The sequence below is a fragment of the Neomonachus schauinslandi genome, chromosome 5, assembly GCF_002201575.2.
Source record: "Neomonachus schauinslandi chromosome 5, ASM220157v2, whole genome shotgun sequence".
Taxonomy (NCBI): Eukaryota; Metazoa; Chordata; class Mammalia; order Carnivora; family Phocidae; genus Neomonachus; species Neomonachus schauinslandi.
The window spans coordinates 50889048-50913373 of record NC_058407.1 but is presented as its reverse complement, the minus strand read 5'-3'; the positions used below and the strand labels follow the sequence as shown (position 1 = coordinate 50913373).

General features: G+C 38.5%; 1 protein-coding gene across 1 annotated transcript in view; it reads right to left on the bottom strand.

Moving 5' to 3' along the window:
* Positions 1 to 24326, bottom strand: part of WIF1 (WNT inhibitory factor 1) — a 67795-nt gene that overhangs the window by 11407 nt on the left and 32062 nt on the right. The window contains exons 3-7 of the mRNA XM_021678626.1: positions 14776 to 14884; positions 6168 to 6308; positions 5135 to 5230; positions 3832 to 3927; positions 2 to 97 (exon numbers count right to left, since the gene is read on the bottom strand). Of these exons, the coding sequence (XP_021534301.1) occupies positions 2 to 97; positions 3832 to 3927; positions 5135 to 5230; positions 6168 to 6308; positions 14776 to 14884 (538 nt within the window). The remainder of the gene's footprint in view (position 1; positions 98 to 3831; positions 3928 to 5134; positions 5231 to 6167; positions 6309 to 14775; positions 14885 to 24326) is intronic.

Below are 24326 nucleotides of genomic sequence, written 5' to 3'. Positions count from 1 at the left end.
CTTATTTCACACTGTTCTCCCTCTAGTCCTGGAGGGCAAATACACTTGCCAGGGTAGAAACAGGTCCCTCCATTGAAGCAGGTAGTTGAGCAGTTTGCTATTAGAATGGATAACGGGTAATTGCATTAGACAGTAGGTTAAATCTTAAAAAAAAAAAAATCCAACTTCACTTAAAGTGGGGTGGTACTTCTGAGACATCTGCCTCCTGCCCATTTACTTAGTCAAGTCAGCCACTTTGCAAATGCAAAAATTGTAACCAGTTGCTTGACCATTGGCAGGTTCCAACAACATAACAGGATAGCACACACATTATACACTATTCTCCCCCAGGGGCTTCTAAGAGAAAAAAGGCAGGGTGTGTAAAAAAAGTTATCTTTTTTATTTTCATGTAAATATCTATGCCCTTAAAAAAAGAACCCTATAAACCCCCTAAAGTATTTTTTGAAGCTAAAAGAAGAGTAAAAAAGGGAAGACTTACTTTAGGATGGATGAAAGGGAGAGAGGCCGTAAATACTACGAGCCGGCAAAGGAGAAAGCAACTTTTTTTTTGTTGTTTCAGAATGAGAACAGAGATTCATCTTATGTAATAGGGATTTAAAAAAACAGACTTTTAGGACATTTGGAGGAAGGAGTGCTGGTGTTCGGAAAAGAACAGACTGTCAATCCTCCTCAGATCCCATTCACAGGGAAACAGCAGCAGCTACTTGGACAGATTATTGTGGGAGTCCAATTAACTAGATTTTCCAGGTAATAATCCTACTGTTTGTGATTCATCCTAAACCCTGTCTTCGTGTCAACTTCTGGAATTTCACTGCTCACACCTAAAATAAATGGAGGGCAAAAATGGGGACGAGGGTAGAGCAAGTAGCTAAAAATAGACAAGTTGGCTCCTTCTATAAAGGAGAGGAAAATGAGAGCTTGGAGTCTCAGCAATTCCAGTTATAGGGCCTATTTGTTCTTGTCCTATATAAAACAGGCCAAAGCTGGCTACAGATGAACAAATGCTGAAGTAAGCTTCCAGTAGGAAAATCAGAGAGGAGATCCAAAAGTTATGTGTATGCTTTCTTTGTGGAAAAGTAGTCCAACCGGCATGTTCTGCAAATATCATGCTTCTTAAATGATAGAGCTTTTTGTTTAAAATCACAAGTATCTCCCGTCTTAATGCAATGCCCTATTGTTTTGGCAAACCCAGCCCCCCAGTACAGAGGGGAGCAGCAGCATTTGGGTATAGAATTTAGGATTTAGGAGAACCAGCTCTTTGGGCTTCCTCCTTGCTACTTGCTGTTAGGATTGTTACGGCTTTATAGTTAGTTGTTTTTGCAAGTGTGATTCTGCTCCCTACTTGTCCCTGTTTCTCCTGGGGAATTAAGAAGAGATGAGAAAACATCAGGATCAGGGTCTGCTTGGCCAGAGCCCTCTGGGCACTATCCCTTCTAATGAATAGAAGGCAGTGAACCTGGGAGCTGAATTGGAAATCACGGAATGATGACAAAGCTAGTTAAAGAATGTGGCCCTGCTCTTAGTATTTGTATAATACTTTACAAGCTTCTCTACCTTTCTCTTGTGCAATGATTCTGGACTAGGAAAATGAACCTGAGACACCAGCTAACTTTCACTGGGGCTGAGGGCATGCCGGGCCAGGGCTTAACTACTCATTTCCTAAAGTTTGCAACAGAAGTCCCAAGAGCCACTGAAAGTTAATCTTTAATGTTGCTTCAAATATGTTGTGCTCAGCTCTAGCTCTGTGCCAGTAATTAAACCATTTTTCAGAAGCTCTATACTCCCTCCTGGATGATAAATGCATCTCTTTGTTGAGGTAGTAAAAACCATTATTTTTTAATATTCCCAGATCTCCAATGAGACCAAGTGGAATTTCAATAGACTTTCCAAAATAATAATAATAATAATACAATTACTGGAGTCTAACAAGTAGGGAAAAATCTTTCATCTGAAAGGTAAAATATTACAAAATGTAAAACATACTGGAATACACATACTTTCCTTCAACAGTGACCATGCAGTGTTTGTGACTCCGTAGAGTTAGAAAAACATTACAGTTGGTACTCCATTGTTCAACGCCGATGACGATCACATCTCAGCAAGCAGCCCTCACAAATGATCTCTTTAAACTTGTTCATTCCTGAGTTCTTCATCCAAATCTCTGAAGGAGATTTGCTCTATTTCCTAACAGTTTTGTGATAATCTGAGCTTAATTCTGTGTCAAGAATTACCCAATTTTGGAAGAGCAGAGATGCTGAGTGCTAAATTTCGACAAATAAAAAGAAACTTTTTTACTCACTGGCTGTTCTTATCTTGTCCTTAATACTTAACCTTTATGAATCCAAACTTTAAGATTGTGTTAAATCCAAATACTCTAGTTTTACATCACTTCAAAATAAAAGGTAGAGAGATGGTCTCATGTATTATCTCGATTAGCTTGGGGCTGGGGAGCCAGGGGCAGTGGCTTAATTCCCAATTTAGAGACAGGGAAAGTGTGACCCACAGAGAGATCAAGTCGTCAGCCCAGAGGCAGAGTCACTTCTGGAGGAATGGGGACCCGAACAGGTAGGCTGAGTGACAACACAGTACAGCAGAAGATGTGAGTTCGGGTCAAGCTATTGAAGCTCCGTAAACCTCATCTCGCTTCTCTGAGAATGAAGCAGATACAACTTTACATATCTCAAAAGGCTGCTGAATGTAAAATCAGATAAAGGTGCGAAGTACTTTATGTATCAAAGAGCAGACACCTGTAAGTTATTCTTCTGACTCATGCTGAGGGATTCTTCTTGGAGTTTTTCCTTCTTTTTTAAAAAGCAGTTCATTTACGTCTTAATTGGTGCTGACTGCATGATCACTAAAGAGACACTTCTCAAAACTAACACATCTTTCTTTTTTACGGCATGTATTTATTTTAAAAAAACAGGGCTCTACTCATGCAATTAGCATTTTTGACACAAGGATAATGTCATTAAATACATACACTTTGCATAATATTATTTAGGTTTTTCTTCCCCATAAAAGATGTGAACTGGGCAAAACAAATAGGTATCTCATAAAGCCTGTGGTCCATTGAGTATTTTAGAGCCAAGTTTGAACCCACTTTCTGAGAGTAAGCCTGGCTACGATGTTACGTCACAGGAAGGAGGGAAACTATCTCTCAGGGCTGTCCTCTGTGAGCAGACCATTGAATTGCCGGTCAGTTGGGAAATGTGGAGCAGGTGCTTTCATTTCAGTCTTCGAAGCTCACCCATAAAACGGATTTAAGACATACCCAAACCCCACGTGGCACACAAAAATCCATGCTCCCCTCCTGTCAAGTTGTCCATGGGAGACAGCTGTCCAGCCAGGGATGCCACCTCTCCAGCCTGCATCTGGGACAGGCACCTAGTAGGACCACGAGGCGAATTCCTCTCCATGGAAGAGAATAGGTGTGGAAGTTTTGGGGATCACTTCTGGAACAGGGTTTTTTTTGTTTTTTTTTTTAAGCAGTGTCTACTCCAATCTCCTTCTCTGCTCATTGACTGGCTCCAGAGAGCTCCAGAGCTCTAGGCGGGACCACAGGTGGAAGGTGCCTGGGCCCCCAAATCACAGCGTGAAGGGCTGCCCCGCCCACTGTAGGGATTCCTACACTGGAGCATTCTATGAGTGCAAACAAACTTCGAGTGTGTTGAACTACACTAAAATTTGGGGTTAAAGTTATTATAGCAGCCAATGAAGTGTTATACCCTATTTACAGAGCTATTACAGAGAGTGATGATATATCAAATATACTTCTTTTAACTAAACATTTAAAAAGTAAAAAGAACCTTGTTCTTAGAAAGAAACTGTTACCTTTATCACAATTGACTCCATAGAATCCAGGTGGACAGATGCAGAACCCAGGAGTGACACAAAGCCCACCGTTCATACACCGTGGTGTGCAAAGGGCTGAGAGAGAGAGAGAGAGAGAGCTCTGATTAAGGCCAAGTAGGGTTTTAGGGAAGGAACATTTTGGAAATATCAATAATACAATAGCTCTACATTTTTGATCTTTGTGGTTGGCTTTAAAGTCTTTAGAGATACAGGTTTGCTATATTAAACATTATTTGTGAATTGTAAATGAGGCTTTTTTCTTTTTTACCAATTTCATAGATGAGAATTTTGGAATTGTTCCATTTCAGTGGCTGATGAAAATTTGTCTAGAATCATTATTTTGACTAAGACATGGCTTTCTTAAGACTGTAAATATTTTTCCCTGCCCTATTTCCTAGATCTTCTAATTCCAAAATATATGCAGACAAGAAAAATTCTTACGTCTTGAAGATGAAAAATATTTTGCTCACTCTCATCAAATAAGCTCTTGGTATTTGAGCATCCTGAGGTTAGTCCACATTTTCCTCTTTAACTCTTTCATATAATAGTAATTTCACTGAGATAGATGTACTTACAATACAAATGATTTTCACCTTTTTTTTTTTTTTTTTTTTTGCCTTATAGCAACTTCCTAACTCAGGTGTAGACTTAGTTGTAAATCAAGCTACTTTTAATTGGAGTAGATATTGTCAAATCAATTGTAATATTAGCTTTTTAAATCCAATGTAAGTGGAGGAGAAAACTTCAAACCTTTCATAAGATTATGCCAAAGCATAGTGTATATAATAGTAAATTGGGGTGGGTGGGTAGTGGCCACAAAGAATGTAAACATTGTGCTAACGTTTTCTGCCCCTGTCACCATATATTGGATTTAACAGAAAACCACTCTTAGAAGTACCTTCCAACTGCTCTTCTGTGGCTCTTTAAGATTTTACCAATCCTTATGTTATGACCACAAAAATAATTCCAAGGACTGTGTTAAAAAAGCATTATGTGGGGCTCTTGTGTGACATCAATTTCTTTTCTTTTTTTTTTTTTTAAAGATTTTATTTATTTATTTGAGAGAGAGAATGAGAGACAGAGAGCATGAGAGGGAGGAGGGTCAGAGGGAGAAGCAGACTCCCCGCTGAGCAGGGAGCCTGATGCGGGACTCGATCCCGGGACTCCAGGATCATGACCTGAGCCGAAGGCAGTCGCTTAACCAACTGAGCCACCCAGGCGCCCCATGACATCAATTTCATTAGGAAGCAAGCGAGGGTAGCTGGATCTCTCCATTCTTTACCTTTCTCACAGTGAGGGCCATAGAATCCATCAGGACACTGGCAGATGCGTCTCTCATTGCAAAAGCCTCCGTTTCGGCACCCTCCTGGGCATTCGGCTTCACCAACAAGAAACAAGGTTATATGGACACCTCTGAAATTGTGTTGGGTGAATTACAGCGAGCACGAAGAGGTTCATGGTGACTTTTCCCCCCATGCACCGATGACCATCATTTACTGAATACTGATAACTTCTACCTATATTCTCTCTATACCTCTTGTGCTTCACTAAATCCTCATCAAAGTCAGATTTTGCTTCTCTCAATTCTACTTCCAACAGTAGGGGGCTCATGGAAGAAGGCAAAGCAAGCTTTATTCTGCCTTCATCCCCACCTATCAATCTATTGTACCTTCTTAAATACACACTGAAAGAAATGATAAGACCCACAATGTTCACTTTCAGAGGGTGGAATGGCCTTTTGGTTCATCTTTAGAGCACTGAAAGCCTCCAGAGTTTAAATTCTGTGCTGGAAAACCTTGTATCAAGATGGGGAAAAAAATCTAGGCCTTCATGCTTACATGGGCATCAGGGTGAGATGCCTTTGTCTGGCAGAGATTGCTGGTGTGATGGTGGTACCCTGTCCTCCGGAGAGGTCAGCAGCACCAAGCTTGTGGTGGGGGTATGAGTGCTATTGCCCTAATAGATGGTAGATGCTGGTAATGACTGGCAACCTTGCTATGAGGTTGGGGACTCCCAAAGATGGTGCTGGAGGAGGGGAAGGAGAGAGGTAGAAGAGAGGGCTTTTAAAGGGGTATTGGGAGTTCCTAAAATTGTGAGTGGTGTCATAGAAGAGAAAATCTCTTAGTACTATACTGGACCCTGTAGTAACCAGCCCCTCCACCCACTGGTGTGGTTATAATAATAATACCATAAAATTTATCTATCTATTTATCTATCTATCTATCTATCTATCTATCTATCTATCTATCTATCTTTTTAACCACATCACACCTGGAAGCCTTATGAGCCTTCTCTTGATGGTGATCACTGATTACCTTGTTGACATGTTTTAAAGAAGATAGCGTTTTGAGGCGTCTGTAGGATGGTGTTGCCTTCAGAATTCATTACAATCACATTCACTTCAAATGCTGCCACTCCATCTTGTTTTCCAAGACACGGGAAACCGACTTGAACAACTAAGGCAAGTATAGAGAAACAGTTTATCTAGTTGATTCCAGTTGTATAGAAATCTTGGTAAGAGAGACAAAAAGCAAAGCAAAAATGTTCACTTTCATTATTTGATATTCTTGTATCTCCACCAGAGTAGAGACTGTATTTTGATCATATGGGCATTCTCCACAGAACTTACATATCATGCTGGGTGGAGAAAGAATGAATGACTCATTAATTTGTGCCCTCCTAATATGGAATCTGGGATATTTTGTTCCTAGTCTGGGCTTGTACTATCTTGAAAAAAAAAAAGTTTTTCTCTAAAAATTAAAGGTGCAAATAGGTAGCACAGATTGATTAATTAGGGAAAGAAACCTTGTGGGCACCTTCACCAGACTCCATATAATCCAAAAAGAGCTAAAAAACAGTATTCCAGAATCTATTAAATAAGGACCCATAGGCACTAGTTTATTTTTACTCTGTAAAAAGTGACACAATATTTTCTTTGGACATATTCTACGACTCAGACTAGACTCCAATTATTGGATTGAGTTAGTAAAGCTAATATTTTCTCAGGCTATTTGTTAATATTAAGAAGTGTTCATATCTTGGGGATCTAGAAGGGAGTTTGGTGTGATAAAATAAGCTTATATCTAATGGTTTAGGTTCCTAAGAATGAGCCATTTGTGTGCATGTGTGTGTGTGAGTGTAATGATCACCTGGGAGTATGTAGATGTTGACTTAGCAAAGAGTGGCAACTAATGATGATGGTGTACTGGGAGAGCAAGGAGGCCACCAGTTGTGGATTACCCACAAGTCAGTGGGTGGAAAATGGACCAGGTCATTGGCTAAGAGATTGATTATGTAAATTTCTTTTTTTTTTTTTAAAGTAGGCTCCATGTTCAGCATGGAGCCTGCTGTGGGGTTGGAACTCACGACCCTGAGCTCAAGACCTGAGCTGAGATCAAGAATGAAGACGCCTAACTGACTGAGCCCTCAATTATGTAAATTTCTAAAATCAACTGGATTATCATAACATATCCACTGGGGAATACTGATCTAGCTGATACAATAGGCTCTAGTTCTTCCTTATAAACAGGAATAAATTTTGCTAATAGGTAGATATTTGAAATTTTGCTTCATTTTGTTTCTATATGGCAGGTTATTGTTACTGCCAAGATTGGGGAAATCATCCCAAGGCAAGAAAAATCCTTTTCCTTTAGAGTTTTCATAAACCTTTCCCTAGGTTTATAAGAAGGAATGATTTGGAAATTGGTATGCTCTTCCATAAGGTGTTGCACATGACCTGGTCATATAATCTTCTTAATGGGCTTAACAACCAAAAACCCTTCTCAAGGCTTTGGCATTGTCGTGTTTATTAAAGTGCCATTCTCAAAATAACATGGATTTCCAGTTCTCCTGAATCTTGAGATCTGAGCATTGCAAATAATCAATTAAATGGTATTTAGACATTTTAACAGAAGTAATAAGAGAGAGAAAACCAAAATTGTGTCTGAAGTTTCAAAGTAAAATTTTCCCCGCTGAAAGCCTTGGTATAATGAAATCTTATACATGAAAATGCCAATTTACAAAACACAAAAATCCACTGTAGGGATTTACATTTCAAAAAGAAGCAAAAGGGTTGACAAATTTCTTTCAATTGTTAACTCTTCCAGTGCATTTTCACTTGGTTCAGTTCTAAAATTTTGTTAATTGTTCTCATGAATCTTTTGCATGGATGGGGAGGTCAATAAACTGCCCTGAGGCATAAAAGGATGGAAGAACCTGAAAGGATTCTCAGAGATAAAACTTTCCGAATTTTCTCACCACATGTCATCAGCCGAACTATTATTTTCCAGGTGCATCTTTTTCCTGGACCTTATTCAGCCTCCACTTCGCAGCCTACTTAAAAAAGGCACTTCCTGGGGCACCTGGGTGGCTCAGTGGGTTGAACATCTGACTCCTGGTTTCAGCTCAGGTCATGATCTCGGGGTCATGGGATCAAGCCCTGCATCCGGCTCTGCACACAGTATAGAGCCTGCTTAAGATTCTCTCCCTCCCTCTCCCTCTGCCCCAACCCTCTCTCTTTCCCTCTCTCAAAAACAACAACAACAACAAAAAAAAACTCATCAAAGCACTCACTCATGTAGCATAGTTATGCCTAATTCTGTCAAATGCAAAAGAAAAAAAGTCTTTTATATTTTTGAATGAAAAACTTTAGGCAATCTTGGCAGAGAACTAAAGATGTAGCATCTTTATTCTCTTAGTAAACCAATAGGAAAGCTATCTCTAAGAATTATTGTACTAATCTAAAATTATGTCCAATTCATGTTAATATTCATATGAAATATTTTCCTTCTTCATTTTTTAAAGATCTAACACTCGAGGTTTAAAACTGTGCTTATTTTCTTTACATATTTATAATCACAACTTAACAAATGCAACTTCAATTAAAAATGAAAACATCACAAACTCCCTCAGCCCAGGTGGAAAAGTTTTACCAACACATACCTATCTCTTTTGAAACAGGAGGTATGTCAACATAATTACGGTCTGAATCTCAATACAGAATGATTTGAAAGGAACCAGGAAATAAAGTTTAAAAGTTAGGAGATACCTAGTTTATGAGTTTCCGTGAATTAACTTTTAAAATAAAAGTAAAAATTAATAAAAGATACGTAAATTACACTAATTACACTTGCCTATTTTTCAGTGTTAAAACATGAAATAGAAATTTTATTTTTTGTGTGCAAATTCTACCTGTCTTCCTTTCTGCTTATAAATTTTATCTATAAGACCATTCAAGTAATAAGAATTGTAATTATACCTTTTAAAGTGTTCCCAAAAAATTTGCTTAAAAAAAAAAACACCTGGGTGCCTGGGTGGCTCAGTCAGTTGAGTGTCTGATTCTTAGTTTCGGCTTGGGTCATGGTCTTGGGGTTGTGAGATCAGGCCCCACAATGGGTTCTGTGCTTAGCAGGGAGTTTGCTTAAGATTCTGTCTCTCCCTCTCCCTTTGCCTCTCCCCCCCCCAAATAAAAACAACAACAACAAAACCAAAAAACCATACCTGACTTTAGTTAGCCTCAGCTTTAGTAATTGACTTTTGTGCAACTTGTGCTCTACCCAAACTAGATTTCTTTCTGTTCCTCAACATGTGGTATTTGGCCGCATTGTCCTGACTCCACACCCCCATCCTGCTGCTTGGAATATTCTTTCTCTTCTTTTCTGTCCAATGTCCTATTACTCATCTTTCAAGACCAAAATGAAACAGCACTTGCTCTCTGTAACCTTCCCTAACACCCCGTGCCTAAATCATTTCACTTACGTATTTCACCAACACCTCTATATATGATTGCTTATAATATAATGATTTAATTATGATTCTGCATCCTTCGCTAAGGATGAGATTTTCAAAGGCAAGGACCATATCTTATTTGTTTTTGTAATTTCAGCACCTAGCATGTTCATCACAAACTAAGCACTGACAGAGATAGACCTTGTGGGAGACACACCCATACACCTTTATACACACAGGCACACACTTGCACACATACCAGCACACATACACATAAATAGACAGAAATTCACCATAGACAGGGGGAGATACAGAGTATAAGACACGAACAGTGTGCATGCAGAAAAACACACACACACAAAGAAAAAGAGATCTCGAAGAAAAAGCACAGATGCCCTACTTCCAAGAAATAACAGAAACATGACAGTTACGTTGTGTTTTTGCAACAATAAGCATATGAGTAGAGGGCCACTTTTACCAAAAGCTAGATGAAATTAGTCCAGATGTTGTGAATTCCAGGGCAGTGTAGGTTGTATAACTGAAGCTGAGGTAAATTAAAACAACTCAGAAAAACTAAAGCAGATTGAACACAACTCACAGGGTGTTCAAGTACACACTGATGTGCAGCTGACTGCACACAAACTAAACTCATATAGAAGTAAACAGCCAATGTATTCCTCTTCCGCACTGGGATGGGGGCCTCCAGACACGCGAGCCACTGCCCTGACGAGGGAAGAGATGAGAGAGGAGAGAGAGCTCATCCGCGGCACCACGTGACCACCATTCGCTGTGCGATCACAAGATCACAATATAGTCATCAGTGTCCTAAGCTGTGCTGGCCGCCATTCATTCTCTCAGCGAATACTGAGCCCCTTCCCTGGGCTTCACTCTTTCCTAAGGTCTGGGGTCCCTCCAGCATTAGCATCTATTGAAAAATTTCTAGACATGGAATTCCTGGAAGTCTTTGGTTGAGAAACAAGCCTGCTCTGTTGGTTTCATGGTCTGACAGAAATAGTGTTCAAAGAGGTAAAGCCTTGGCTTGATGGGAACTGTTTTTTGTTATCCAGTTTTACTGAAGCAACCTGCAGTTTGTATTTCCTGTTTTTGTTTTCTTCAGATGCCAGAAGGCAGGCACTTCATAACTGCTAAAGATCAAGAGTTTTCTTTTTCATGCAATGTTTTGGCATTGAGGAGTCTGGGGGAATGAAAGAACAACTTAGCAGCGTGAGGGTATAAAATAGACCAGTAGAGTAATGAATACTACCTGGATGTTTAGGGGCAAAGACACACTGATTTGGTTACTTTTTAATAATTCAAGGTACCCTTACTGCTCCTACTGTGCGGACTGAGCTCATAAGGCTAATGAATAACTGCCCTGCAATGAGCTAAAATTCCCATAAACTTCTTGCACCTGCATTTCTGCGAACAAATCCTACATCTGCCTTCAAAACCCTATATGCAGGGGGGTGGGGTTGTACATGCAGTGTGTGTGTGTGCATGCACACACACACATGCGCAAGTCACCTCAACCCAGAAGAAGGCTTAGCCTTTTTACTCCTACCTTGTCCAAAGCATCAATTACTTTCCCCCCTAAATTTTATTATTTATAAAGATTCTAGATTATTAGAAATTGAAGTTTTATCTCAGCATGGTGTATTAAAATATTGTCACATCATATATTCAAAATTGGATTGTTTCAATATCTGAAGAAATAGAATTTCAGTAAGCTTTTTTTACTAGACACTAAAATGAATAAGGCTGGGAAGATTTAGGATACAAGCATTAAATTGGAAACCCAAAGATGCAAGATTTATTGGAAGTTGAGCAGGTGCAACTGTATAATTAATTTAGTTATTTAATGGGCTACAATGAGCTTGTATTCCTTTAATAATCAGAAAACGACAAAGGAAAAATTTAAGAATATAAAATGGAAATTGAGATATATCATGTATTTGTTTTATTCCTGACTGCTTCTAAAAAGAAAGAGCAAAAGATATGATCAAGAAAATTTAATAAAAAAATTATCTTTGACTAAAAAGAAACACAGCGTGACATGGCATGAGAATGAGTAATGGCCATACTCCAAGAATGTTCTTGTCTCCGTGATGTAGCAGTATGTGATTACAGTAGCAATGCCATCTGTGTGGAATAGGGATGCCCATGGATCTGGAATGGGATATCCATAGCCTTGGGGCTACAAATCTCAGGTGAGTTTATCTCCAGAATTCAAGGCCTCATTCCTTCATAGGAACTTCCTAGAACCCCAAACCCATCTGGATTGGAAGCAAATACTCTGGAAGGGCTGCTAGTTGTAACTTCAACACTGGGATGACCCAAGAGAAACCCAAATTCACACTCTTGCTGTCTACACCTACATGGGTACTTATGCCAGGAAACTGAAAAAACTCTGCTTAGAGAAAGACAAGTATCATATGATCTCACTGATATGAGGAATTCTTAATCTCAGGAAACAAACTGAGGGTCGCTGGAGTGGTGGGGGGTGGGAGGGATGGGGTGGCTGGGTGATAGACACTGGGGAGGGTATGTGCTATGGTGAGCGCTGTGAATTGTGCAAGACTGTTGAATCACAGACTTGTACCTCTGAAACAAATAATGCAATAGATGTTAAAAAAAAAGAAAAGAAGATAGTAGGAAGGGACAAATGAAGGAGGGGGAAATCGGAGGGGAAGATGAACCATGAGAGGCTATGGCCTCTGAGAAACAAACTGAGGGTTTTAGAGGGGAGGGGAGTGGGGGGATGGGTTAGCCTGTTGATGGGTATTAAGGAGGGCATGTACTGCATGGAGCACTGGGTGTTATACACAAACAATGAATCATGGAACACTACATCAAAAACTAATGATGTAATGTATGGTGACTAACATAACATAATAAAATAAAATTAAAAAAAACGAGAAGAAGGTTTAATTAGATATCTGAAGCATAAAAAAAAAAAAAGAAAAGAAAAGAAAAAAAGAAAAAACTCTGCTTATTTAGTCTGCAGCTCTTCCAGTGCTGGGATGTGATAATAGAGATCCACCAGAAGGAGTAGATGATGCAACCTGAAAATGGACTTTTCAAGGCTATCTGATTTCCTAATTATTGTATAGATTTATATGAGTGCTTATTGAGATCTTCATTTGATATCAAAGTTATTCTAGCATTCTGCTAAGAGAATAAGACTAATTTTTTTTTTTTAAAAAAAGGACAGGGTTATGATATCAGTTATTTAAAAATATTATAAAACTAAAAATATTGCACTATTAGAACAAATAGTAAACTCTAAAATTCTTTGTATGGAAGAACTTAATGTGAAATAAAAGGCATATCTTGAATCAATTCAACCTCTCACACTGGAAAAGCTGAATACTCAGGAAAATAATTCAATGAGAGCCCTACCTCATACTATTGCCAAAAGAAATTTTGATAAAATACTAGAAGCATGTGTAAATTATCACATAACTACTCTTTGGAATAAGAATTAACTTCCAAGCACAGAAGTAAAAAGAAAAACAAAAATGACAACGGGAAAGACAGTTTTGATCACATAGACTTAGATTCTGCATATCCCCACCTTAAAAAAATAAATAATACACTGAAAAATATGCCAGAAAGTGTAAATAGTTAATATATAGTGAGCTTTGCAGTCAATAAATTATTTTATATTTTCAATATAAAAATGAGCATGGTCAGTAGACATTTTACATCATTTAATAGATACAGGAAAATGTCTTCTACCTCAGTTGGAGTAAAAAAATCAAATTAAAAGAACACTAAGAAACCTCTTTTCACTTTTTAAGTCAGCAAAATAGCTCACATGATTAATAACCCACGTTGATGAGGTTATGGTGAGCTAGGCCCTCTCCCACTGCTAACCAGGATACAAATGGGCACAACCTTTGTGGAAAGTAATTTGGCATTTTGGCAATTTGTTCTAAAAGCCTTTTGAAATGTTCCTAGTTCATGTCCTTTGACACAATAACTGTACTTTTAAGAATCTATTTAACAAAATAATGAGATGAGCTCCAAGATTTTGGTACAAACATTAATTCAATAAATATTTGTGAAGTCCTGTTCTGTGCTGGGCCCTGTGTTGGCAGTCGTGATGAATAAGACAAACAGGGCCTCCTACTCAGTGACCATCTATTACTTTAAAAACATGTTTATTGTGACATTTCTAGTATGAAAACCCTGAAAACAATCTAAGTAACACACAATAAGGGAATGAGTAAACCAATTATGGGTATGTTCATAAAATCGATAATAGGGGCATCAAAAACAACTTTTGGAAAAATCTAAAATGACATGGGAAAATGCTTATGTTAAAATGTTAAAAGCAAAAAAAAAAACAAAAACAAAACCATAGTGCAAAACTAAATATATAATATTATCACAACTATGGAAAAATATATATTCATAGACCAGAAAGAAATGAACATGTATTTGACCATGTTAACATAAATGATCTCTGTACTTCTCTGAAAGTCATGAAACCTGATCTCAGCTCCACTGCTTATTACTCATATATGACTTTGGGAAAGTCAGTGAAGCCTCAGAAGGCTTAATTTTCTAATTTGTAGAATGGAGTGGTAATTCTGGCCTTGACTCCTTCCTAGAACTCAAATTGGATAAGGCATGAGCTCCTACTTTGCAGGCCGAACAGCTCTAAACAAATACCCCATACCATATTTTCTCAGCAGAGAAGGATGATCAGCTCTGAAATATTAACCCTTTTCTCCTACTTTTCCATGTCTCTTCGCTCCTTCAAATTCCTGTTTAATACAATGCTCATTTGCGGGAAGTTTTTCTCGATGTATCCCATTTCCCCCCAATCATTTGCTTTGCATCTTTGCCACATTTATGGACACTACATTAATTCATACTTATTGGCCAGATATATCTAATGTGGTGACTTTCTTTTTTTAATCTGGAATCGCTTATGAACTGGGGCTATGTTGAGTTTTTAGCAAATTAGGAAACAGCCATTTTGTCACTCCCATCCTAATTTTTTGCCCAAAGGAGGTAGGGACATAATAATCGAGCTGCCCTAAACTCATCAGATCTCTTCAGGAAAACATTCCATGATTCCTCTGATGGGTGACTTCCAGATCTTGAATATTATTCCCATCACCATTACATTTTAAGTGTAAGCATCCCCCCCCCCCCCCCCCCCCCCCAGAGGCAAAGACCACCCACCTGATGCCTTGTGAGGCACTGTTCCCAGCAGAGGGACATTGACGGTTGGGTCTGCCATGATGCCTTTATCCAGGGAGCGTAAGGACAGGAATTCATAGAAGTATTCTGCCTACAACAAAAGGCATTGACAATCAGTACCATGGGAACCATGGAGTGTGAGAAGGCATTTCTTAACTGGTCACTCCTCTGATGGGAGAGTGACATTTTTCACAAGAGGAAATCTGGAAAACATGACATCTAAAAAACTGTGTAGGCATAACTCCCCCTTCTGGATTTTAGAACTCTAGAATTAGACTCTGTTTGGAGAGAAGTGATGCTTTTAAAAACATTAATAACATCTATCCAAAATATCCATAAGGTAGCTTTTTAGCTTAAACAATATTATTTAGTTGCTGTCTCTTAAAAGGATTGAGAAAAAATGCTCTTAAGGAAACAAGTGGTGTCAAAACAATCAGCAACTGGTCCTTAGAAAACCCATCTCAGCTTCTTGGGTCATTGTTTAATTCTTTTCAAAGCTGAGGTGAGTCTTTTGATCAGAATTTGGAAAGCTGTGATACATACGGGATAATGAAAGCAGTAAGCTATTGGCAAAGAAGATAAGAAAGTCCAAAATGTAATGAACTTGCTGTGAATATTTATTTTTCAGTATCATTCCCTTTGGCAGGTTTACATTTAAGGTCTCAATTTAATTCTGGAGAGAAAAGCCTAAAAGTGTAAAAACACCATTGCAATATGACAACACGCTATAAAATTTTACATTGTAAACATTTTCATTTCCCCACTAAGTTTAGTAGAGAAAATGGTTCCTGCTACTTGAATAGTCATGAAATACTGAAAATAGTGAAGTATAATCTCCCTGGAGAGCTTTGATGCTTAACTGATTCTCAACTGGGTCATTCAAAGGATTTGTGATAGAAACAATGTGTTCTTGCTTGGGAATAAAGAACAATCAATAAATAGTGCAGATGCCAAAATGAGAGGCGAGCTGAGTGGTTCTGCAGTTACCTGTAGAGATATGCAGAGTTTGGATGGGTTAATTAACTAAATTATGAATTACATAAACATGGGCCAGAATGACGTTTAAAATAGAATATGGTCTTTCTTATAGTCAGTATCAAATTTATTTCCCAGTATGGAAGATATTAAGAGCTACCTGGTAGACATGCACACAATTTTTTGCCTTATGTCATAGCATCAATGTATTAGGTATTAAGGATTCCATATGAGGATGACAACGCAAAGGGGTGATCTTAGCTCTTGTGGGGACACTGGCAACACTGGCAGCGTGTTAGGAAACACTTCCTGGTTTCCCCAGGAAATCTGACTAAACTCCCACTGCGGCCCCTTCTTTGGGTGTGGCAGTGTTCCAGATGACCACCATGCAGGGTCCTTAGATGGGCAACAAAGTTTCGTGAATTAATTTTATTAAATTCATTCACCAGAAGGGCCCTGAGATAAAGACCGTCGACTCCTACCCTGTTTGAGGGAAGGCAGAGGATTACAAGAAGTCTGATGAAAAAAAGGAGTGTCATCAAGAAAGGTAATTCAGTTGGGAATGAATGTCCTTGAAAAAGAGAACATTATTTCTGACCCTGCCGTAAAACCAACAACTATTAAAAGTGGGCTCCTTCTTAGTGTTTTGTGAATCCAGGTGTTTTAAATGACCTCCACCATCTCTGTGCCGTACTAGATCATGTTTATCACTTAACATTTTGTTCTAAAACATATTTTAGTTTTCATTATGAAAGGATTTAGTGTTGTATGCCCTTATAATTAATAACTGGGTTATTTGTATTACTAAGTACAGTAATAACAACTAGCAAACAATAACATAAAAAAACACCTGTGTAATGCATACCACGTCCCGAGATTTATTTTGAACACTTGAATTAACAGTACATATAATGATGGAGAAGAGCTGAGTGGACAGAGCATGCTATACTAAATAAAGCATGCTGAAAATAAAACATTTCAGTGGCTAGATTGCTTCAAATACCGTAAGTTGTCATTTGCGGTTCCATAATTATATTTTCGAACTTCATCACAGTATAAGTGAAATTTACATTTATATGGGTGATATACTTTAAAAGGGCACTAATAAGAAATACAATTAAATATAAGTTAAAAATTTTTGTGTGTGTTAATAAGAAAAAGGATGAAAGACTAGCTACCCATATTAAAACATGATTGTGTAGGATTGATGCTAATTGATTTTTTCCCAAATTTTCTACAAGTGGTTCCATGCCTTTTATAGTGAAACAAATACATTTATTTAAAAACAAACATTAAATTATATATCTTGCTTCAGTTCTGTGTGGCTGATGATAACATTGGTTCTCTCTGTATAATTCTCTGATCTGATCATAAATGAAATATTCTTCTTGGACCTCTACTTCATGAGACTCTGCTCATGTAACAATTTGAGTTATCTCTTGTTTGTCTCCTTGAAAGTGTGCTTTTTTTTTTTTTTTAAGATTTTATTTATTTAGAGAAAGAGACAGTGTGAGGGGCGGGGAGGGGCAGAAGGAGAGAGAGAATTCAAGAAAACTCTGTGCTGAGCGCGGAGTCTGACATGGGGCTCGATCCCAAGACCATGAGGTCATGACCTGAGCCAAAATCAGCAGTCGGTCGCTCAACTGACTGAGCCATCCAGGTGTCCCTCCTTGAAAGTGTGCTTTAAGAAAACAACATGTAGTAATAAAGTAGCTTCTGAATGTGTCTCTCAAAAACTTTTGCTGATGTTCAAAGAATGTGGAACTGAAAGAATTTCACTCAGGGTCCAGAAACAACTCCATAGAGCCTCTGGGTCTCCTGTTGATGCTTTTGACTATGACCACATTAAGTAGGCTGGCAACCTCAGAATCCATTACATTCAGTGTCAGAGAGTTTGTAATTAGCGTTGGCATGACTGCTTAGCATTATGCAGCTACGTTTAATGGATTTGTCCGGACAGCCAATATTCTCATCTTATCAATAACAAATTTCACACTAAAGGTTTTAGGGTGTGCCTTTCATTTCTTTGAGAATCAGTAAATATCAGTTTTTCTACTGCAATTCTAAGACTATATCACAGGACAGGAACTGGTCAAAACAGTTTCTTGCTTGGATTTTATCAGCAATAGGCAGTTTCCAGAGAAAAGTTCTTTTTTGTTGTTCTTTCTTTTTGAAGATGCTAATGATACTGTAATTTCTGAGATATATAATTTTACACCCTCCTTCATACTTGGTATATATGGGGGTTTGTCCATCTACTGTTTTCATTGCCTTCTTAAAAATTCCAATTTGAAAACTACTTAGAAATGACCAACCCTTTGTCTCTGATCTTGACACTGACTTCTTTCATTGTTTCATTTTGTCATTATCAACAGAACTACCAAAACCACCCATGCCATATAAATATTTCTATAAAACAGTTACCATTACCATGTAGTAGAGATGACCTATATTCCTCATTTAACTTAAGTATTAACTTCAATGGCTAAAATATTTCCCTCAAAGCCAAAGAAAAATGGCGGATGAAATAAATGATAGATTTATAATGTCATAGTTTAAGTTCTAGACAAGACTTTCCATTTTTACTTCATTTATAATATCATAAACAGTCTTAGTCTCAAACCTCTCCACTGGAAACACTTATCTGGGGGCAAATAAAACCTAAATTCTATGCCAAAGAGAACAGCGAGCTTGCTTTCAAGTTTGGGAACACAGATTGTAGATTTATTACTTAGATAAAAGGAACTCAGAGCATGAACTGTAACAGGGAGGTGGCATATTGGAGAGCATGAAAACCCTATTAGGGAAAAGTACATTTTGTTTTATTAAATGACACTAATGGAAACTCAGGTAGAGGTAAGTAGGGTGCTTATTTGAGAAGCACATGAAAAGATTGCCTGTATTCAAACAAAGAATGGGTCTATTCAGGAGAATAATTCACTTCTAAATTAAGTTGCTGAAAACCCTTGCTGGCCTGGCTTGCCACGCAGTAAATTTTCTTTTCATGGAGAAGTATAAAAGACACCCAAATATTATCAAGAGAAGAGTGAGTGCTGGAGGCCATTTAACTTGCTTCCAAGCAACTTGGCTGAATATTAAGGTCGTTCTTTCCAGAAGAGAGGAAGATATCATTTAAACGGCAAAATGGGACAACTCAGAAGGCCTTCACTCTGGCACTCTTTCTTGGGTAGACACGGAGAAAGGAAGCAGGGAACTGCATTAACCATGGGGAGGAACAGAGAGAATCCAGTATTTCTTTTCCATCTTTGAAGTTCTGGGTTTGTGGTGCCTACTTAATCTAATATATTAGCATGATAATTACAGGAGCCTCTGAGTTAAGAATCAAAGGTTCTTCATAAAACCACGGCTCTCAAACCTCTTTTAACTTCATGTATCATGATGCTGACCTAAGTGTTCATGAGGAGCACTGGAACAATAAAGGTATCAGTGTCCTGAAGAAAGTTTCAGGCGATTCACAGATACAAAGCATACAGATGCCATAAAGCTTGAAAATTCACAAATAATTTTTATTGAGTGTTTACTAAACTCTGGTCGCTGTTCATCTAATTCTCACAAGAACCTGGTATTATAGCATACATTATGTTGTGTTGGGTTGTGTTGTGTTCAGATTAGCCAGGCATTCAGTAGGAGCATGACTAGTGTGATCTGAAATAGCTCCTACACTGTACACGAAGGGCAAGAAGAAATCTACTGAAGTAAGCAGGAAAGGAAAAGAGTTGGATGTTAAAGTCCCAAACAAAACGAATCAGCACAGCCGATGCTTAAAATAATCTGACGCCTGAATGTCTAGACCAAAAATTGCCAGATCTCACATTCTTCTTGGGCATTCTTTTTGTCACCTCCCTGCAAAATTTCATCCTTCAGACTCACAACTCATTATCCTTGGATGCTGGGACACTCTGCTGATTGTTCCCCCATGTCGTGATTTTCCTGCATTTCCTTGTTAACCCTCCTCCTCTCAGCTTGATCATTAAAAATCACTAAGACTCAGGCCTCAGCTCTTCTTCCTTTATTTTCTATCCTAAAACTCAGGCACTTGCACAGATGGAACTGTTTCCTTCTGGGCCAGTGATGCTCACTCAACGAAAACCATTCCCACTGCCTCATGGCCAAGCTTGTGTGCACAGAGCTTCATTCATTACCTTCCCAAACCAGCTGCCTCACTTGATGTCTTTGTATCTGTCAACAGTATTATCATTTTTCCAATAACAAAAGTACTGAACCTCTGAGTCATTGTTTCCTGCCTCTAACTCACCTCCTGACAGCCAGACAGACACCAAAGTTTTCTCCTTTCTCCTTGTATAATCTTTTGATTCTGTCCCTGCCTTTTATTCCCACTGCTTCTACCCTAACCCAGCCCTTATTTCCTCATGTTGGCATTATTATAACATTTTCTGAAATATCTTTCTAGCCTTCCTCTTTAAAATCTCTGCCATGAGATGAGCCAATATATCTAATGGAAACAATAGTTTTGCCATATCACAATGCTGTCCTGTTACCCCTTATCTCTAGGATAAGGCCCTCAGCCTGGTAAGTGTCCTCCACAGTCTGGCTCCAAATTTCCTTTATTTCAGACTACTCCCCAACAGGGATCTTCTTCTGGAGCTCAACTGGCCTGCTCTGAACACACCATAGCTATACCTATATTCCAGTGTTTTCACCTACACTGGCCTGCAGTAGGACTCAAACCAGTGTGGCCCTTAAACATATACTGTCCTGTATTATTATTAAACTTTTCACATGTGTATATCATGTATTGTCATGTACAGTTTGGATCTTTTGTGGTTAAGGATGGGGTTATGTTTTGTCCCCCACCACTCTCCTGGAGATTGACTCAGCATTGGGTACAACCAGGTATTTAATAAATATTTGCTGAATGAATGAATGACCTACTGAGAAGCATCTAGATGCGTAAGCCCAGTGCATTCCAGAACATTCCATTCACATTGTTATGGTGAAATGGCATTAGCCTCTGATTTTACTGACTGGACATCAGCTTTTCTGTTTTGGCAATTGCTAAATTACCTTTATGGGTCAAAAGATTCTCTTTTACTTTGCTGTGTGGTCAGTCACCACAGCATATATAGAGAATAGAGAACATTTTTGAAAAAAGAGCAATGAAACAAATATTGACATTTGATATCCAGTCAACCTCTGTGTAGTTTGTAACTGTTTTATGCTTATTTAGGGACAAAACCTTGGCAATGAGGCTCCCAGCATAAATATAAGCAGATAATGTGGATAAGGTCCAGTTCTGAAACATGACGTTGTCCAATGTTCTTCTGGTTCATATTTTCAGAAGAGACTTGGTCTCTTCTATAAGTTACATATATATAATTTTAATTATATGTTATTTATATAATTTTAAGTTTATAAATTTTTTAAAACTGTATATAAATTTATATAAATTTTGCCTTCTGCAAATTATAATATGCAATTACAGTGTCACTGGGAAAGTGTGAAATATCAACAAAGACTTCTTTCATGACTTCTTTTGAAACTGGCTCTAAGAAGAACTTGTTTCAAAAACAAAAAGAAAAAGTTCCTTCTCACGCAGAGTAGTTATTTAATTGTCTCACTGGTCTTGGCTTAATTGATAATGAAATGAACACTACTTAGAGAATCTCGATCAGCCTCGTCCTTCTGTTCTAGTAATTGGTTTTATCCACACTGCCATTGACCACAGTTAGCAGGCTGGGTTAAGGGAGTAAAGCTATTGGAATATAATGGTAATATTAAAACTTAAAGTCCAAGTAAACACATCCGGGACCATGAAAGTTTTGTAAACTAAAACTGGCAGGAGATCACACAGTTTGGCTTCACATGAATCTGAAATATCCAAGACATTTTCCATCTTTTTCCTCCTACGGTTTGGAATCACCATTGCTCATGCAAACCAGAAACAGACCTGGCTATCTGACAAATCACTGGCTAGTCACTCTCTTTTAAGATTCCTAAAGATAGAAAAGCAATGTAATAGAGCACTATATTGCTGTTTTGTGTTAGATAAAACCAAAAGCTAGGGTTTTTTATTTATTTTTATTTTTTTTTTAAAAGATTTTATTTATTTGACAGAGAGAGACACAGCGAGAGAGGGAACACAGCAGGGGGAGTGGGAGAGGGAGAAGCAGGCCTCCCGCAGAGCAGGGAGCCCGATGTGGGGCTCGATCCCAGGACCCTGGGATCATGACCCAAGCCGAAGGCAGATGCTTAACGACTGAGCCACCCAGGCACCCCTAGGGTTTTTTATTTTTTTGAGGGCGGGTAACAAAGAAGTAGAAAAGTCAAACATTAGGGAATGGAAAAGAGTTTTGTTTTGTTTTTTTTTAGTTCTTCTAAAGACGGAGAAAAAGGGTATCAGTATGCAGACAAAGTAGGCTCTTAAAAATACAGCCCCCTCCCCCCCTTCAGCATACTGCTTTCACCAGATTGCCAAAATTTTCCACGGGAAGGGCAACATAGGCAGCAGTGAGGCTTCTGAAAGCTTCATTCCTCTTTATTCCTGGAGGCTCTGGGACAAGGACCTCCTTCGCACAGTAAGCCTGCCCTAATTCAAGCATTTGCAAAGTTATGAGTCAATGGCAACCCCAAAACTGGGCACCAAGAAGGACAGTATTGGACAATATGGGGGGGGTGTAAGGAAAGGGGTTGAGGAAAGAAAACTTTGTTCTAAGGGGTGCAGCTGGCACCCTGCGCACCAGGAGAAGTCCAAACAGGAGGTGTGGGAAAAGTGCACCAGGAGAAGTCCAAACAGGAGGTGTGGGAAAAGAGACCTCGGGAGCACAGCCGTGCGCTTCTCCTAGAGTAAGACGCTAATTACTGGAGAATGTGGGATGGCTAAGAAGGCCGCGGTACGAATGCAGGTGCTCTAGAGGAGATGAGAGGAGATTTCAGCTCTTGAAAATGGAAAAGGAATATTTTTTCTGTTTTTTCTTATCTCAAGATTTATATTTGAATATTTCTTTTCTTAAAGCTTCAGAAGCAGTCATTGGGTATTCAGGTATACAGGGTGGGGGAGAAGAGAATGGGCTAAGAGCTCTGTCCTGGATAATAATTTCACAACTGAGCAATTACCCTTACACCTCATGCAGTGCATTTATTCCTCATCAGTATCTCATTACCTTGGTCTCCCCTTCGTGCAATTCACATGGCGGTATATTTTAGCACATCACATTTTTTAGGATAGAATGACTTTTATAAAATGTCCAAATAAATCTGTGTAACACATATAAGTAGCTCCAAAGAAGCAAGACTAATGTCCCATTTCTTTCAGAGCTCTTTATAATGTATAGTTATCTCCTGAGATATAGATTTATTTCATTCCATTGATAAAAAGTGTTTGGAAATTTTTTTAAAAAAAGATTTTATTTATTTATTTGACAGAGAGAGATAGCGAGAGAGGGAACACAAGCAGGGGGAGTGGGAGAGGGAGAAGCAGGCTTCCCGCGGAGCAGAGAGCCTGACACGGGGCTTGATCCCGGGACCCTGGGATCACGACCTGAGCCGAAGGCAGATGTTTAACGACTGAGCCACCCAGGCACCCAAGTGTTTGGAAATTTTTAACTGACTTAGAAATATCAGTAGATTCTCAGTGATGGCTTTCAAAATATTTAACATTAGGTCATGTTTTTCTTAAGTCTTAGCTTCAGGTAGTTTTCTCATATTCTTTAATATATTTTTATTGAATCCACATGGACAGTATTAACTTACTTCTTGATAAAAAAAAACAGAAAAAAAAGACTTTCCTTCTTGACTTTGTGTTTTGAACTATTTGGTAAATATGAAATACGCCTTTTTGACTTCTCTGTTCCTATAATCACAATTTCATATATCAAAATACTATGTTATAAGATATCATCCAATGACCAGTTGTTCTATTCCTACCTAAGAACCAAACAGAAAAGAAAAGTCTGTAATTTCATAGTTACAGACTTTCAAAGTCTAAAAATTTAGGGAACTAGTGTTACCAGCAGAAGATTCAAGTAGCAGTCATCACTATAAATTTATTTTTATATTTCAGAAAAAGTGATTGCCTAGAACATACAGTGTCATCAGCCCTTTTAATCTTCTAAATTCCTCTAGATATTTGCTATTTTAAAACTGTTATTCATACATGCATTATTCAACCTTTTTAAGGAAACGAGAAACTGAGGCAGAACTGAAGCAATTTCCTGGAGAACACTGATGATGAAAATCCATAATCTGAAGACTGGCTAATCTATGTGGCCACTTGAATTGCCCTCTAAAACCCCTGAGGATTTCTTTTGTTTATTTGTTTATTAATTATTATTATTATTATTTTTAGAGAGGGAGAGGGTGGGGAGAGGGACAGAGGGAGAGAGAGAATCTCAAGCACAGTCTCACAACCCTGAGATCATGACCTGAGCTGAAATCAAGAGTCGGATGCTTAACTGACTAAGCCACCCAGGCGCCCCCCCCCACCCCGAGCAATTCTTTTAAACATCCCTATTCTCTCCCTTCTCCTACACCCACCAATTCCATAGTTTCCCCAAAGTCCTCTGCCCCATCCCTGCTAT